Source organism: Etheostoma spectabile, chromosome 3 (genome assembly GCF_008692095.1).
Source record: "Etheostoma spectabile isolate EspeVRDwgs_2016 chromosome 3, UIUC_Espe_1.0, whole genome shotgun sequence".
In the NCBI taxonomy this organism is placed as follows: domain Eukaryota; kingdom Metazoa; phylum Chordata; class Actinopteri; order Perciformes; family Percidae; genus Etheostoma; species Etheostoma spectabile.
The window spans coordinates 16,611,952-16,629,409 of NC_045735.1; the positions used below are offsets into that span (position 1 = coordinate 16,611,952).

The 17,458-nt window shown below is 39.4% G+C and overlaps 1 protein-coding gene across 2 annotated transcripts in view; it reads right to left on the reverse strand.

Annotated features, from left to right (window-relative positions):
* The window catches only part of cntn5 (contactin 5), a 117,044-nt gene that overhangs the window by 21,178 nt on the left and 78,408 nt on the right, over positions 1-17,458 (reverse strand). Inside the window, exons 11-16 of one of the 2 annotated variants that reach the window (XM_032509553.1) lie at positions 13,327-13,508; positions 9,861-9,997; positions 9,579-9,708; positions 7,044-7,188; positions 1,952-2,079; positions 1,361-1,548 (exon numbers count right to left, since the gene is read on the reverse strand). In XM_032509553.1, the coding sequence (XP_032365444.1) occupies positions 1,361-1,548; positions 1,952-2,079; positions 7,044-7,188; positions 9,579-9,708; positions 9,861-9,997; positions 13,327-13,508 (910 nt within the window). The remainder of the gene's footprint in view (positions 1-1,360; positions 1,549-1,951; positions 2,080-7,043; positions 7,189-9,578; positions 9,709-9,860; positions 9,998-13,326; positions 13,509-17,458) is intronic. The other variant, XM_032509562.1, reaches the window with a different exon arrangement.

Genomic DNA, 17,458 nt, shown 5'->3' on the forward strand with positions numbered 1-17,458 from the left:
ATACAGCGCATTAGAAATATTTGTCTCATTCTGGTATTTTTTACCGCAGGCTTACGGTCAGCGCTGTGCGTTGCTATGATTTCTGTTTACAAACCAACCAGCCAACAGTTTGCAGGGCTGCAGACCAGATACGAAGGAGAAACTTTTAAAAGGATCAAAGACTTGGATATCAGTCTTTGGATATGCACACACATCGCTACGCCAACATTTTCAAGAAGCTAATTGAAGAAATGAAAGAGGGATGCTGTGTTCGCACGGTCAAACAAGTCCACCACCGCTGGTAAACCCCGAAAAGATTCATTAGCCATGTAAACAGCTTAGTCGGAATGTCGTCTTTTTCGGAATTAAGGCAAAAAAGCAAATATTATGTGCATGTAAGTGTAGTCAATGAGTACAATTAGACTTGTACAATTCAGGAGGGCCTGAGGAATATCACTTGGAGTACTGCTGTTAATGGATTTGTATCCATGTTTTAAAAAAATAACTAATTTAATAAGGAGGACGATGTTTGATTTTCCTTCCTATTTCTTCTTTAAAACCATTGTGTGTTTCAAGCTTCATTACCTTTCAAAGCCAGTATGAGTCATTCTCTATTTGTGTTTTCATTTTCATAAAAAGATACAATTTCAGAGGTGCAATTCAAAATAATAGACTAGTCTTTGATGTACATGATTATATGGTTCAAGGCATATCTTTGATGATAACTGAGGTAGTCTGACCTTTAGCGGAAGGCATTCTTCTTGTATGTATTACAAGTTTATTTAAAATCAATATTTATAAAGTGCAAATGGAAACAACCAGGGTTTGAGTTACATGGGGGAGCTAGTGGGAGCTGAGCTTCCATTACTGCTGTAAAATCATACATCTGTAAGGGTCGCTAATAATACAATAAAATAAGTAATGCATTTGTCAATGCATTTAGTATTATTTAAATTAACAGGATAAATACGCTTCAAGAATCCAAAAGATTCCGTTATTATTATATTATACTGCACCAACGATGCCTGCTGATGAGTGTGTGCGATCCGTGAACCCTATTTTTTAAAATTGATCTCCACCCCCAACGTTAGTTATTTTAGAGTCCCCCACAAAGCTCAGATTATAAGTCAAACCCTGGAAAATAATTGAACTTCATTCAATAGGTTGACCCACAAGATCAACACATATGGTCAAGGAGTCAATTCAATGATAGAAAACCGCCATCTGTTACCCTTACCAGGCAAACAGTTACACAGGCAGACAGATAGAGACACAATGGATGTCAGGTGGACAGATGGACAGGACAGACAGGTAGACAGATAAAGAGAAAGGACCTTAACCAACATGATTCATTAACTCTTAGTCTTAATTTTTCTCTTACTCTTGCTCTTACTGTTTGGATGTATTCAAAGTGGCCGCCATCCTGTTGAAAGTTGATTGGTTTCTGGTTGAAGAACCACTGGAAAGCCACGTCCAGCGATGTGTCATGTGTTGCCCTGCAGCTCAGCACCACGCTCTCCCCCACGGTCACTTCCACTCTGCTCGGGCTAAGCTCCACACGCATGGCCTCTGGAAGCACAAAGCTGCTGCACTGTCACCTCAGGCTAACCAAAAGCTAGTGTCAGACAGCTGCATCTGACTGTGGCATCACTGACAGAGCAATCACGAGATGCCCAAACCCTAACTTGGGCATAAAAACACTCACCTTTGTGGGCTAAATATCCTGCTTGGCTCTGGTCTAGACTGGGTACAGTGCAGTCGTGAGACAGAGGTATTTACGCTGTTAAAGTGTGACCTTGTAATATGATTCTTGAATGTGAGAGCCGTTAGTTCACGGTTGAGCAAGCACAATAAATTTCTTGGCACCCGAGCAAAGGTGGGGGGGGGTGGGGAAATGACATTGGGGACTGTTTATTGGTGGCTGACTTGTGCTAATTTGGCAGAAAATAAAGTCCCCCAGGGCATCACTTACCTTTTACCCACAGTATGGCCGTCATCTCTGCCGAGCCCAACTGATTCTCTGCCCGGCACACATAGCTCCCCTCATCCGCTCGGCTGGAGTTAACAATTCTCAGAGTATTGTTCCGTAACAACATAATCCTGCGAGAAAGGACACAAAAATCAATACTGGTATGAGAAACAAATTCACGTATGAACAGTTGCTCTACAAGTTGAGGCATTCGGGTCGGGTTACAAGAATAGCAATACTCACTTGGGATGAGATAAAAATGAACTGCTCAGATATTTTTGAAATAATCATCCACTAGAGATTCCAGTGGAAAATATGAAATATAAAAAAATTGTTTACAGCTAGAACATTATTATCATTGAATTGAAGGACAAAAAGCGTCTGACGGTAAGTTGTTTGTGTTAGGAAAAAGCTCAGTGGACTGAGGGATGCTGAAGTCAAGAACAGTGTCTGTGTTTGTTGTGTAACCTTCAATAAGGGAACATGAAAATAAACCCTTTTCAGTAAAGATAAATCAACAACTGAAATGTTTTACTGAATGTGATCTACAGATAGCACTAAGTAGCTCTTTCTTGAAAAGGTTTAAAACACAGATGCTATTACAGATAGAGGTTAAGGTAATGGGGACACTTTTCAGTTAAATAAAAATATAAATAAGGTGATGTATTGATGCCAAGAACAAAGAAATCTGACTTTCAATTTGGGTACAGTGATGCACTATATACACTATACACTATATGGTGCCTTTGAAATAAAACAATAGGCTGCCATTTGAGTAAATACACTGTAATCTAAACATCGTTAAAGGAAACTTTCAGAATACCGTTTGTGAAGAACACTACACAACATTGGATAAAAACATGTTATGATTTGTTGTTTCTCTGTTTTAGTATTTCCACAACCCTAAATAAACTTTCTGAGAATCCACTTGAGAAACCCTACATATTGCTGCATTTAATGAATCTACAACAAAAGCTGTCAAACCAAGATGTCCATACCACCAAGCTGTCCTACAGGGAAACGCAAGTGTAATGGAGAGAATAAACAACACCACGCATGCATGCATTCATAAGTAGCCCGTTTCTCCAGCCGAAGGACACGAGCAGTATGGTATTAACATGTTGCTCTGACTTGTAAATAACAGCTGGAGAATGAAGTATTTGACATCAGATAGTATTGCATATAACAACACTGGAAGCAGGTGTGTAGCAGATGGCTGCAGAGCAAGAATCATATAAAAGTATAGTATTGGGAATTATGTGGAGCCAGTGCTCTAATCTCAATGTCCGATGCAAAATATAAATATTCATATCACATTTGATTTACAGCATTGCTTACATAGGCAGGATGAATATTTTTTATTATTGTTATTACTTATCCAATCAAAATGATGGTGGGCAGAGGTGAGGTATTCTTTTTTTCCTCATTCATAGTGTTTGGCTTTTATTTTTACAACATCAAGCTCTATCTTTTGTCACGAGCAATGTGATTGAAATTCACAAAGGAGTGACCACATCTTGCCACAGACGATTCAGTAGCAATCTGCAGCCACGAGACATTTTTCAAATTAGGGAGGAAATTCATATCCGACAAGGACACCGAGGCAGAAAGGACAAGTTAGGGACTGCTGGGTACACAGAGCATGCAAATAAATTCAACCTTAGGAAATGTAAAAGAATCATTAGAAGATCACAACAAACTTGAAAACATATATAGTTTTCAATCTGAAGCAAGGTTTCTGAGGTTAAGCCAAATAGATTGCTATAGAATGCTCATTATTTACACATAAAATCAGTAACCTATAATTCATTTTTAAACATTTCACAAGATTTTATAAAAAAATGCCAAATGATGTCTGTTATGTCTAAAGAAGAGTGTGTGGGTTTTCAAATAGTTTCAAACTAATGGGAGTAATACTTTCTGTTTAGGAGACAAAAGCCCTGAACATTAGCGGAAATCCATGTTAATTACAAACCTTCATTAAGTCCGCACAGCTGTCAATGCCAGATAAACGTGAAGCTGTTTCGATTCCCCCCTGTTCTTCCAAGAATAATCTCTCTATCCATAAACTCTTTACTTCACCATAGGTAATGGCAGAAAATCTTTGCAGGAGTCACCCTGGCTCGTATGCTTATTTCACCTTTTTTAGATAGAAATCACCCTTGATCTCTAGTTGCCCCCCTAAACACGGCTATCCCATTCATTAACTCAATATCCAGTAGAACCGGACTAATGAATGCTCCTGCTGGTGGGTGATTTAACGAGAGCTCGATGAACGCTTTGTTTCTCGTCGCCTTCGTTTTGCAATACAGGAAACGGCATGGCGCCCACTTCCTGTTCACTAACTCTCATATTTCAGGCAAACAGTGCACTAAAAAACAATTTAGAGATCAGCCTGGGCCAGTCCTACACTACATGCCACGATAACATGTGAAAAATATTAACCATAGGCACTCCTCACACTGATCGGAAAGATCCACATTCCCATAAAAAGTGTTTCATGAGAAATGCCTTCAGAAAATAATCAACTAGTCTTGCAATAAAATCCTGAGTCCTCTTTATCTGAGACCGAGACAAGACCTGGTAAAAATGCGGTCTCGAGACAGGTCTTGGGACCACTTTTTGAAGATCTCGAGTACTACAACACTTATACACAGAAATATAATCTTGGTTTATATTTGATCAGCACTGTCTAGATTTACCGTTTAATCTGAGTTTGGTCTGAGTTTGAGAGCGCTCTCTCTCTCTCTCTCTCTCTCCCCCAATCTGTTTCTATCCCCTTCGGGCCCTATTTTAACGATCTGAGTGCATGGAGGGAAGCGCCTGGGGTAGGTGTGTTTAGGGCGTGTACAAATCCACTTTTGCTAGTTTGATGGCAGAATAAAGGGTCGGTGCGCCGGGCGCATGGTCCTAAAGGGCTGTACTTAGTGTCTTCATTAATCATAGGTGTGTTCTGGGCGTACGTACAATCAACCAATCAGAGGTCCGCTCCCATTCCCTTTAAAAGCCAGGCGCGTCAATGGCGCGTCGATGACTTTCCGGTGCCTCAAGATAGCACTACTCACCCATGGGCACAGAGATGGGCGTAGGGGTTTTTGCTATTTAAATAAGGTTGGGTGCGGGGAGAGGAAACTACGTCGGTCTTAAACTAGCAAAGACACTTGCGTCGGGCTTTGGGCTGCGCTGTGCGAGACAGGGCCCTACGTGTCTGTAAGTGTCTGTAGGTACAGCAACAGCCCCAGAGCCCATCTGTGTGCCCATGGTTGAGTATTGCTATCTTGAGGCAACGGAAAGCCAGAGGGAATTTTAACACAATTATTTTACACATACTACCAACATTATTACGATACTAAGTTAGTTGAATATCGGCAAACTATCCCTTTAATAGTGAATGATAAATTACTCTGAGGGGAGGAATTAACTGCTTTGCCAATACTGTTTGTGAACAATTTTCTGCCCTCTTAAGACATGGCTTTATCTGAAGTCAGATAAAAACAAGATCAAGGCGTTTGGACAGGTATGAATCTCCCCGCGGTGCTCGCCAACAACACTGTAAAATAGATTTGTGAGGTTTTGACAAAATACCTCAAAGGCTTTATCAGATCCAGACATGCCAGGGTCATTAATCAACATTGTAGGGCAACACACTCACTACCTTATCCCCATCCATCAGTTCTACTGAGGCCAGCTCTTTTTATAGACTACAGACAACCAAAATTAGCGTTGATTTTTGTTTTAATGGAAAATAAATTATCTGCACCAACCCCTGAAATTAGAATGTTAAACTCATTTCTGAGTACTCTTGTTTCACCTGTTAGCGGCATGAAGTTTTGTCGCTCGCTGCCTGTTTGAAGGAGCGACACACTGAGGATCTGATAATCAACTGGCTGCCCTTGCTGTTGAACAGGCAGCTGGATCTTGGCTGATAAACAAAGGTCCTGTTCTCTCACTCAAAACTTGGGATGCTCAGCAGTGACTGATAATTTCAGCGGTGTCGCTCAGTGTGATTGATGGACCCTTGCACCGCTCAGCCCGCTCGAGGTGCAACGGGAGGTGTTTCTCATAAAAGATGATGCATCAAACTGCGTGTGAATTCCAAATGCAATTGTACGGTCTAAATTGTCAGCATCCCTGAGCAGGAGGATGGGCTGAGGACGGGTCTCCGGAGCTTTGCCAGTACCTAAGGTGTTTTATTCTAGTACTGACACTTAATTTCAGTTACAGTAATGAAACTGTGATGTGTTCCAACAAGACATGTATACAATTCCTGAAGGGCCGGAGCTGAGAATGATAACAATTGAAGTTTTGCCTTGAAACTATGATGCAAAACAATATAAAGATATTGAGGGAGACACACTTTTCTTGACGTCATACATATTTTACATGACAGTTAACTTTCTCTCATAAACTGTGCAGAGGAAACATAAAAATCTGACTATTAATAACACAGAGCTCCAAAAGTCATTTCAGACACCGAGACATGCCCTGCCACTGGCTATGTATGCACAGTAAGGGGCTCAAGGCAGATCATGACTTTAGTGACACTACATGGATGTTATTATATTATATATAATATATATTACTGTAAAGACTATATCTTTCCTACTGAGGTATGTATCCGTCTCTTTAATATGTCTGGTTATATTAGGTAATTGTCAACAATGTTGCAAATCAATGAAGAGGAAATCTTTAAGCCACTAATGTGATGAAGCACATAACATATTCAATCACAAGTAGATAATTTGGGTTGTTTCTTCCTACCCTCTAAGACCTACGGGAGCGTTTCCCTCCTCATATCTAAACCAGAGAACGTTACGGTTCAAACACATTAATGTTGTGAAACGGTCGCAGTTTGTTATTTTAAAAACAGTACTCAAATTACGCAGTTAAGTATAGAAAGGTTTGTGGTTTAGGTTAAAATATCTTTACACAGTATCTCACATCTGCCTGCAAATGCAGAATTTCCTTACACTGGTTAATACCTCAATGTCCTTTTATTATTTCATATAACAATGCATTCCAATTGTCACACACACACACACACGCATGCACGCGCACAGTGCCTCATGACACCCCTAAAAAGTTGCAGCTGTACCTTCTACTCAGCTGTATCCTTCTGTCTCCGCTCTTCCATGTTACCCGGGGTTTGGGCGACGCTCTGGGTTTGCATTCTAGCGATACATCTTTTCCAAGTGTGGCAATGACCCGTATGGGATTGTGGACAAAGACAGGAGCCGACGCTGTGGAAGACAGACACACAGCATTTTAACATTTAAAAATAAAGGAAATAATGCAGTCATATCTTGTTATAATTAATATTCATGAACTAATGCTCATATTGCATGTGATTTATTATTTCTTGGCTCTTGTTAACTTCATTTTGAATGCGCCAGAAACACCTCAGCACAACTTGACTAGCCTGTCTGTCTTTCTGTCCCCTAGTGGTACGACATTCTAAATGTAGTTTCAATTGAATGTGTGTTGTTCGAATGTAATACATTTATAAAGTGAATTCTCGTAACAGGTCTACAACTGTGGCATTTTAAAGTAATTATTTAAAGAATGCTAGAGGGTTTAGACTGACAAGTCATGACCCAAAACGCTGCTTGATCAAAATGCTAATTTGTTACAAATAACTAGACTTCCCGCATGAAGTATTCCAAAGCATGCTTCTACACAAACACTGGCTAAATATGCTTTTATATACTGCATAATGTACCATACTTTGTCTTAATTCTCTGCTAATTCAGTATCCACTACAATTCTATAAATACTTAATAGCTGTCATAATGTTAATGATGACATGGTTGGATGATTTGAACCTCTTTTGTAAAAATTGTAACCCGTAAATTAACCCATATTTAACTAGGCTGCCTGAGTGAATAATAAATACAATCATGGCCCACTCAAGAGAATGAATTAGGCACTAATGGTCTAAATAAGGCCTCGGGCACTGAAGACGATGTGGTACTGGTATACAGCTGCATTACACATCAAGGCCATCTACAGGCTGCAAGGCTCTGTCAACTGTGATTATTCAAATCCTGAAAGATGCTTTATAGGTGACATTATACACAATGACAATTCAATCCCATCTGTAGCTACAGGCTGACCCCGCTCCCTCTAACACTTGTGTCTTTGAGGCTGAGTAGTTGCCTGAGTGGCAGCGGTCCCTCTAGACATAAAAAGCAGCAGAAAACAGAGCAGTTGCTGTGTGTATTTGTTTTAATCAAAATAAGAGCAGGCCTGCAGCTGGTGGCAGCAGTAGCCTTATTGCTTCACCCGCCACCGTCCCAGAAGAGCTGGATCTGGGACAAGATCACAGACATGAGGGCAGCCGCTGCCCCTGAGTAGCCTCCAGTGATCGCTCATCTGCAGGCTGTTATTAGCCATGTAATCTGTCCTGATAGTGTTTGCTTGTGGACAGCGCCACAGAGCACAGGTCACTTGGAAGACATGCCTGGGGGGTGTAGTTATGAAAACATTCATCACCAGCTTCCAAATATCTTCATTGTGACTGTGACTCTAAGGAGGGCAAAATCACTCATCAGCTCACATAAAGCTTATTAAAATCTAACTAAACTTCTCACTCTAGCAGACAACCATGTGAATTTAAGTCAACGTGGTTGTTTCACACAGATTTAAACATTATGGTTAGGGACAAACGATGATTGATTTTGGACAAAAACCTTTGTCCATTTGCAATAAGATTTTGAAAATGCTACAGATTCCCCTTCAAAAAGGGCATGTAACGCAGACAGTAAATCAAACTGTCCCTCTGGGAAACACGAGAGGGGAATGGGTGTCACCAGATGTATCCCAGCATAGAAGATGACAAGGAGAAAATAGTGCAACACAGAACAGTGGACATCCTTTCAGTACCACTGTTATGTTTTTAGCCTGAAGCCTTACATGCAAGTCTGAGGAGCACGACACAAGTGTCCTTTTATTTATTTTTTAAATGCATGTGACTCCTGTTTTGCTATTTACAAAAAATGATACAAATTCTTGCTGTAAATGATGAAAGTGTTAGTTACTGATAATTATAACTGATTATGAAGTGATAATATACTCCTAAATACCTGATACAGTGAAGTGAAGTTTGTATTTACTAAGTAATGAGGATTGGGATGTAAGCTGTGCTTTGATGACAAATGATAGAGGCTAATGGAGTCATTAAACTCCATCACAGAAACCATTGATGTCTTTCTTCAAGTGTTTGCTCCCATTAGTATAAATCTATACCTACAAGTCATTGCTTTTCATTCTCCTCGGATATAACGAAGAACTGTTCCAGACTCTCCTCAACTTGATACGTGCAGACAACCTCATTGAATATAACCATAAGGGTCCTTCTTTTATTCATGCTGTCCACTGCCTGGATTAAATCAAGGGCCATTGATTGGCAATCAACACATCTCACAGTTCAGCGTTCCCCACTTGCATTTCAATCTCCCTTACCTATCATCCGGTACCTTATGTAGATGCCAATACTCAGTCTGCCGTTCTGTTCTTTGCAGGGTATCAAGAAATATGCTTGGCCGGTAGATGCCTTACAAAAATTACACGTGTCTTTTAATGCCGTATGTTGTGCAATCTGTGTTAGAAACCAAAGGTGTACAGTAACTACCCAAAATCTTGAGTTCAGCATTATTGTAGATGGTCCCATATTTATTTCCTGCAACACACTGGTACATTCCTGAGTCCGTCTGCTGCACTTTGTGAATGGTCAGTTCACCATTCACTATTTCAACTCGACCCTGTAACAAGAAGAAGAGCATCATATATAAATATAGATTTACTACACATGGTGAATACTGCATAAAGTGGACGTGTAGTTTCATAGGAAAAATTCAGATGTTTCATGGTACACTCAACAAAAGGAGAGGGTGCTGTGGAGTAAGGGAGGTACCTGGGATGTCAAGGGCAAACCATTACGAAGCCAGTGATAGGTGGGCCGGGGCCTCCCCGTGGCCTTACACTCCCATTGGAGCTTCTCTCCACTATCCATCTGAGTATCATTAATCATTCTGACCCACTGAGGGAGGGCTTGAAGATAGAAAAAAAAAAGATATAGAATAGGTAATATATCCTTGAAACACACACAAGGCACAAGTACGATCGCCTCACAACAGGCATGCACAAACACACCATCAACACACAATGTAGGAAGCTGTATTTAAGACCGTGGAGGTACTGTAATTTTTTGTCATCTCTCAATGTTATATTCCCCCAAAGAACAAAAATATGGTAGGCATACTTAAATAGAAAGAGTGGCCTGAGTGTTATGATTTTAATTTGAAAAAAATTCCAAAAAAATTAACATTTAAAAAAACACCAGTGAGGTACAAACTACCTAAAGTGACAGAAACTATCTTTGGGATAAAAGTTAGAATTTTGTGTGCTCTGTTTTTTTTTTGGGCCTATGACCCATTCATGCGGAAAATGTTTAGGGCCAATGTGAAAAATATATTTGAATTCTGGGTTTAAAGTCAAAATTGACTGACTTTATTCTCAGAATTCTAACTTTAATGTCACAATTCTGACTTTAAACTCTGAACTCAAATACATTTTTCATATGTGGCCCCTAATCCTTTTTCATACGTCCGCTAACATGGAGGGGGCGGGATTTATGACCTATACTGCAGCCAGCCACTAGGGAGCGATCTAGAAGTCGACACAGTCTACACAGTATGCATCAACCCCTGGTGCTGCCTTTTTATGTCACACATTGGGTTTTCATTGTTCTTTAGAGTACTTTGATGCTTGTCATTTTACATAAATCTCCTTGAAATCCACCCCTGAAACACTGACTTTCATTGCTCCTGAGATACTTTATAAATCACCCATTGTATCAAGGAATATGACATCCCCTCCTCTGCTATGATCTTTAACCCTGGAGAACTGAAGGAACATGCACACCTTTTCTAATGAGGTGCTGGTTCACTGGCAGACATCAAAGATAGGAGGGAGAAGGTTTAAAATGGAGTATGACTTCTGAGACCTGGATGAAGTATACAGCACCCTTTATTAGAGACAACCAGGCAAATACTTTTAAGAGGAGCAAACCATTCAGTAAGTTTGATTCAATTATTAATATTGTTTTGCATATCGTAGAAAATGCCGTGGAGATTTTTACTGCTGAGGGGGTTACATTGTTCTCCTTGTCCTCTTCAAGTGTGGATCACGTTTATGTTTTTTGTATTTTGTATATTTCTCCCTGCATTGCATAGCTGGCCCATGGAATAGGCAGACTAGGCAACTGCCATTCCTAGGGGGCCCTCATCCATGGAGCTTTTCTTCTTTTCTTTTTTCTCCTTAGTCTACTTGCTTGTGTTTCCAAGGCTACGTCAAGATTCACTGTCCAACTCCACATTCTGCAAAGAATCTGTCTCAGCTCTCAACAACAACAAAAGATCTGAGGACTGTATGGGCTGTATGTACAGTATGTCCCTTTCTTACACCGCATACAGTTGGGCATTTCCCTGTACATTTACAAAGATATATTTAGATACATTTCCAAGAGCTTTTTCCTGGAACTGGCTCATTCTGCCAGTTCTGTGTAGAGGAAGGAATCTCAATCACTAATCCAAGCCTTTTCCCATTGTATTTTAATCTTCCTTAAATTATACTTTTTGTTCTAAAATGCTTTCAAGCTCAAATTGGACATTTATAAATGCAAATACTGAAAACTTCAATAAGAATTTAACATGTGCAACAGGAACACATTAACCCATTTGGTTAAATTTCTTGGGACAAATTAAATTGTTTTTGATAATGAAATTATAATAGTATATTTTCAATGTGATGAATTGGTACAAATTGGAAGATTTCAGAGAGCCCAGAAGGATTACTGGCTCTGACTTTTCATTTAGACAAAGCTGCCACACAGATTTCTGATATATTTTTGCTATATCATTGTTTTCTTTTAACTATAACAATTACAAAAATCATTTGTATCCTGATTAGTGTATAGTAAAACCCCCCTTTCAAGACCCAATGGTGTACATAGTGGTGTGTTACTTGTACAGTGTGTGTGAGAGGAGGAAACCCCGCCACTGAGCTGCTTCTCCGACAGTCACATGCCAAGCACGTTCTGGGCTATTCTCTCATACGGCACCGTCGGTAGAATACCTTTTTGTGTGTGCTTTGATTGAATGATTATGGTCAGGAAGGTCTCCCTCACAATGCGAGTTCAAACTTACAGCTGACCTGTGTAAATTACATTTAGCGTGAGGCTGCTACAAATTAGCTCCCTATTCTCCTTGTGATGTCAACAGAATGGAGGTTGCCAAGAAGTGCATGGCCTTAGAAATGTGTTCCACCAAGGCTGAGGCAGTCCATTATCTTGGTGCTGTGCACACGGCACAGACAGAGAGGAATGGAGGACACACACCCTCATAGATTAGTCTATCTATAATAGGCAAAAGTAGTAATTCAGCCGGCTTACTAGTACCTCTCTGTGGTTAGAAAACTAGAAACTGTTCTTTAGGTGAGGTCTAATATTGTATCTGAGTTCATACAAATATCAAAGTTTCACTTGATACATTTAGAGGTAGTAGAATATATAATTATAGTGTAGACCTGCATTAGATGTAAACTGAGAACATTACAATGTGACAGTAAATCAATCAGGAGGGTTTAGTCCTTGTTATTGGTATTCCCAATAACCTCAAACTAATGTGTTATGTAATTAAAACAGATGACAATGTTCATTTAACATTTAACCACACCAGTCTATTAAAACAACTTGCAGACATAGTTCAGAACATTTTGAACAAAAACACGTCTGGTTTAAGAGATTCATAAAAGAAACAGCTCATTTGTTGAGGTGATGAACATATACACCATGTGTGTATAATTAGTCCTTGGACTGTTAGGAAAATGAACCGGGACTAGGACTAAACTTGAGAATATAGTAACTAGCAAAGGTAACATCTTGAATAATACTTGGAAACTATGAAGAATAGCTAAATAGCAAAATAGCTTGAAAAGTTATATTGTTGGTAAGACCTCTACGTCCAGACCAATATTCCTGGAATTGGGGTTGCACATTAAATTACTATTGCAATATTCAACATTATTGTACATTTTCCTCACGTCGTACCGCCCTACCTGGAACACTACATATCAACCCTTGTACTCTTTTTTTAAGGTTATTTTTTGAGCATTTTAGGCCATTAATGACAGGACAGATGAAGACATGAAAGGGGAGATGACATGCAGCAAAGGAATCAAAATCTAACCCGGGACCACTGCGTCAAGGTGTAGACCTTTATATATGGGCGCCTGCTTTACCAACTGAGCTATCTGGGCGCCCTCAACCCTTTGGAAAAGATGAACAAACACACAGAGAATAAGAGCATGCTCAGACTCACTGTAGACCTGTAGGTGTCCTTTGAAAGCAGTGCCTCCTCTTGGATTCTCCGCTTTGCATTCGTAAGTTCCCGAGTCCTCCAGTTGAATGTTGGGAATTTCCAGCACAGCCTGGGACTTCCGAAGTCTTGCTTTTTTGGGGATGTTGCCATTTATCTTCCTCCATGTGATTGTTGGCACTGGACTGTGAGGAGGGAAGAGAAGAATTATTTACTCAACAGTACAGTGTTACAAGAGCAAGAAGTATTTTCACACAGTATAGGATGTGAGCTGCAATGATGTAATTCACTATTAATAATCATTTTGATTTCTTTAAAAGAGGAACATTCTCATTAAGGAAGATATATGTACTCATTATGAATCTGTAATCTTACAATGACCTCATCTTGTAATAATAATAATAATTAAAAAATGTTCATGTTCCTTCATCTTGAATCAATTTTAAAATGATACCCTGAGCATCTGTGGGAGAATATAATTTTAAGTCTCTTTCATATATTGCATTTCAGGTTATAGGTTCAACTCATTCCTCGTGCTCTATCAATTTATTTCTTTGGAGAAAGAAACTTTACTAATCTGAATACATCACGGTAGGCTTTTGGAAATTATTGTGGGTATTTTCACATTTCTTTCTTAAATACATGATACTAAAAAAATTATTAGATTATTCAATAATATAAATCATTATTTATTTAGATTTTAAAATGATAACATCTTCCTACACCAGAAGTCCTTCATTTGTAATTAGGTATTGACCGACCATGATGAGTATTTAATGTTAGTCCTGCTCGTCATGTGACTCGCTGACCTTTTGACCACTCATGACATATTCACCGTACTAAAGGACCCACACGTTAGAGCCCGGGGACAGGGAAAAGATTCAAATCAGGCTATTAACTATTAGGCTATAAGTCTTCAACCAATGTCATCCATCCCTGTTTATTTATGGATTGCCCTATAGATCCGTATGAGAGATGACTTGCACATGCAGAGAGAGAGAAAGTCTGAGGTCAGTATCAATAGTGCTCTTGTATGATAACTAGATTTGACAGGTGTCTGAAAGATGGAAATGTGACACCATACAAACCTCCAGTGAACCCATCAATCATTCAGCCCAGATGGAAATGTTACATCGCTGAGCTTTTTTATCTCTTCTAAATTCTAAATTCACGAGGACATTGAAGCGCTCTTGGCGGCAACTGAGTCAATACAGGATTCAGAGCATGTTTTGTATTAAACAAGGCATTTCTTTACAAAGAGTTTCTTTCATTTTGGACACAAGTTTTGAGTCACACATTTTTATTGTTTTTTGTTTTTTTGCTTTTGCTGTTTTTGAATAGCTAAGTCATTACCTTGCAGCATGCATTTAGGTTTCCTCACATCACTGAGACCGTGAAGCAACACACAGAATAACAGGCAGTAGTTTCAAACGCACTTCAGTTACTGGAGCCTCACAAGTCTGCACATGAATTTGGACAAAGTTTTATCCCTAAACAAAGAATGTCCTGATCCAAAATTTAAATCACAGTAGTTTTTTAATAAAACATACTATATGTGACAGGGTAGTCCCAATATTGTCACTTTAATTTACATTTAGATAACATGCATTTCAAATCAAAATTCACCTATTTCAATTAGCCATACATTAATCCAGTCACATAATTTAGAAACTATCATAAGTCACTGTGATCACTAGTATCTCCCCATCTGCAGTTCAGACAGCTATCTATTTTCATAGTGGGGGGAATCAACAACAAACATCGTCCCATGCTGGATGGTTACTAGGGGCAAAAATCCGTTGCCTTAGGTAAAATAAAATATCCATGGTCTAATGTGGGACCATTTGTTAGCACTTGGCATTTTCATTCCAATGCCCCCAAGAACAACATAAATAAATGCTAACAACAGACACACAGATTGAATCAGTACTCATGAATATGTCATGCAGTTGTTATGAAACCCTATATTTTATGTTATTGATGGAGAGTTTAGCTAGCGAACAGAGCATATCTATAGACACCTTGAGGGGCTGGAACATGAGGGGTCAATCTTCCAGAGTCCAAGGCAGGAGATGGGGGGAAGGGGGGGTGTACTGTAGGCTCAACCAGTTTAGAAAGGAGAAACTCTGCCCCTCACTGTTTTCTGTATAGCAATGTGCCATTAACTTCTGAACTCAGGAGCTGAGGTCATTTCCCTTTAATCAAAGTGTACAAACTAAGCATTTCATACCCTAACATCTTAAATGTGTTACACACTGGGGTTTATGTAGGGTGTTACAGTTTTCAATTTAAGAATGTGCCCATAGGCAGGCTTTGTAGATTACATCTCAATTAGCATTCCACACAATTGCTGTGCCTTCATCTGGACTTGTTCTATAATAAAGGTTGAAAATTGGTTTGCTTCAGATCATTACGATCTAGATATTATTCCATTTCCATTCCCAGTAGCTCATTTGCTAAGCTCTCAATGTTTGGTCCCTACACTATTCTTAAGGGGCTTCACACCTGCCTCAGCTAGTTCAGCTGAATCACACTACAGTACAGTAGTTAGTTTTCCCTTTGGTGCGTTTCATGTGCAGGTGTGAATGCAGCAATCACACTCTGATGCGCACCAAAAGCGGACCAAACAAGCGAACCGAGACCTGTTTAATGAGGAGGTCTCTGTGCGCTTTAAACCATTTTTGGAGCGGTTGGTTTGTGGTGAGAGCGTTATCCAACCTGCAACACACCCAACTGCTGGAAGCCTTTTTGGACTAAAGCTGCTGTCGCAGTCAGCTGCGCAGTGCATTATGGGATGAGGACAAGATTGCACTTTAGCAACATATCCCCTTGGCAACTCGCAGACAATCTTGGCGTCGTAAAGAGGTGCAGAGCCTCATATGAATTTGGTGTGGCCGATGATGTGAATGTTGTCCCTGACTTGTGTTGCTGCATTATGGTTCATTTCATTAACTCATCAACTGATCGGACCAGAGCAAACAGTGTGGTATGAAAAGGAACTGGAATGGTTGAACGATGCTACAATTATTAATTCTTTGCCCTAGGGCCGGACCAAATGAATCTAACTACAGATATGAAAGCCCCCTTAGGGAGAATGTAGCATCTGCACAAAGCCACATTTTACCTACAAGATTTGAGCAAAAAAACGTGTATCCATAGTACCAAGAGTATAATATGTGTGTCGTTAAGAGGCACTTCATGGTGCTGCTGACAATGTGGTCCTTGTGGTCCCGTATAACTCAATGAGAAATAACTGCAAGGGTTTCAAGTGTTTGATTCCCTCTGGGGTCACTGAAACTAAAAGTATATCCACTACTCTAAAGCAATTTGGATGAAAGCATCCACCACATGTTACATATTATATTTTGAGTAGAAATGAGTGGGATAATGTGTAACCCATCAAATGTGCAAGGCCTTTTGAACTACATACTCCAACATCCCTTGAAATGAATGCAACTAACAGCACTGCACTTCCCACAGTTTCTTCTAAATCAGACTGTATAGAGTTTTAAACTGAAATTTGTGTTGTTTAACAATCTATAGTTAGTATACCATCATCTATGGATGGCTATAATCCTTCATGGGCACTATCCTGATAATCGTTAATTTAAATAAAACACACTGGCGGAATGACACTTGTTTTGCATCAACTGGCAAATAAGATGCAGAACCAAAATGTCTATGAGAACACCATGTATTACTTTAAATAACAAACTATATTTTAGTATTATTTAAGTAAAGGCTGTTTGTGTGACAGAAGCAAACAAGAATCTCTTATGGATAGATTTCTTGCTATGGATATCCATCCAGAGAGAACACCAACTGAAAGCTAGAAGCCAGAAAAAACAGTAAACTAATAGTTCAGATGAACGGTGGTATATTTAGTTGTGAAATGAGCAATGTATATATATTTGACTGCTTAAAGAAATGGGCTGTCCATTAACAGCTCTCATGTAGAGTAAAATGACTATTGAGGTTAGGCCACACATTATTTGTTCGAATATAAGTACTGTTATAACAAAAGATGTCTAATAAGTCTATTAGGAAAGTGCTAATGAGGCCCCTCTACAGCCAAAGTTGTGCTTGGTTATATTTATCTTTTCATGTATACGAAGCAATCGAAACAGCAGCAGCA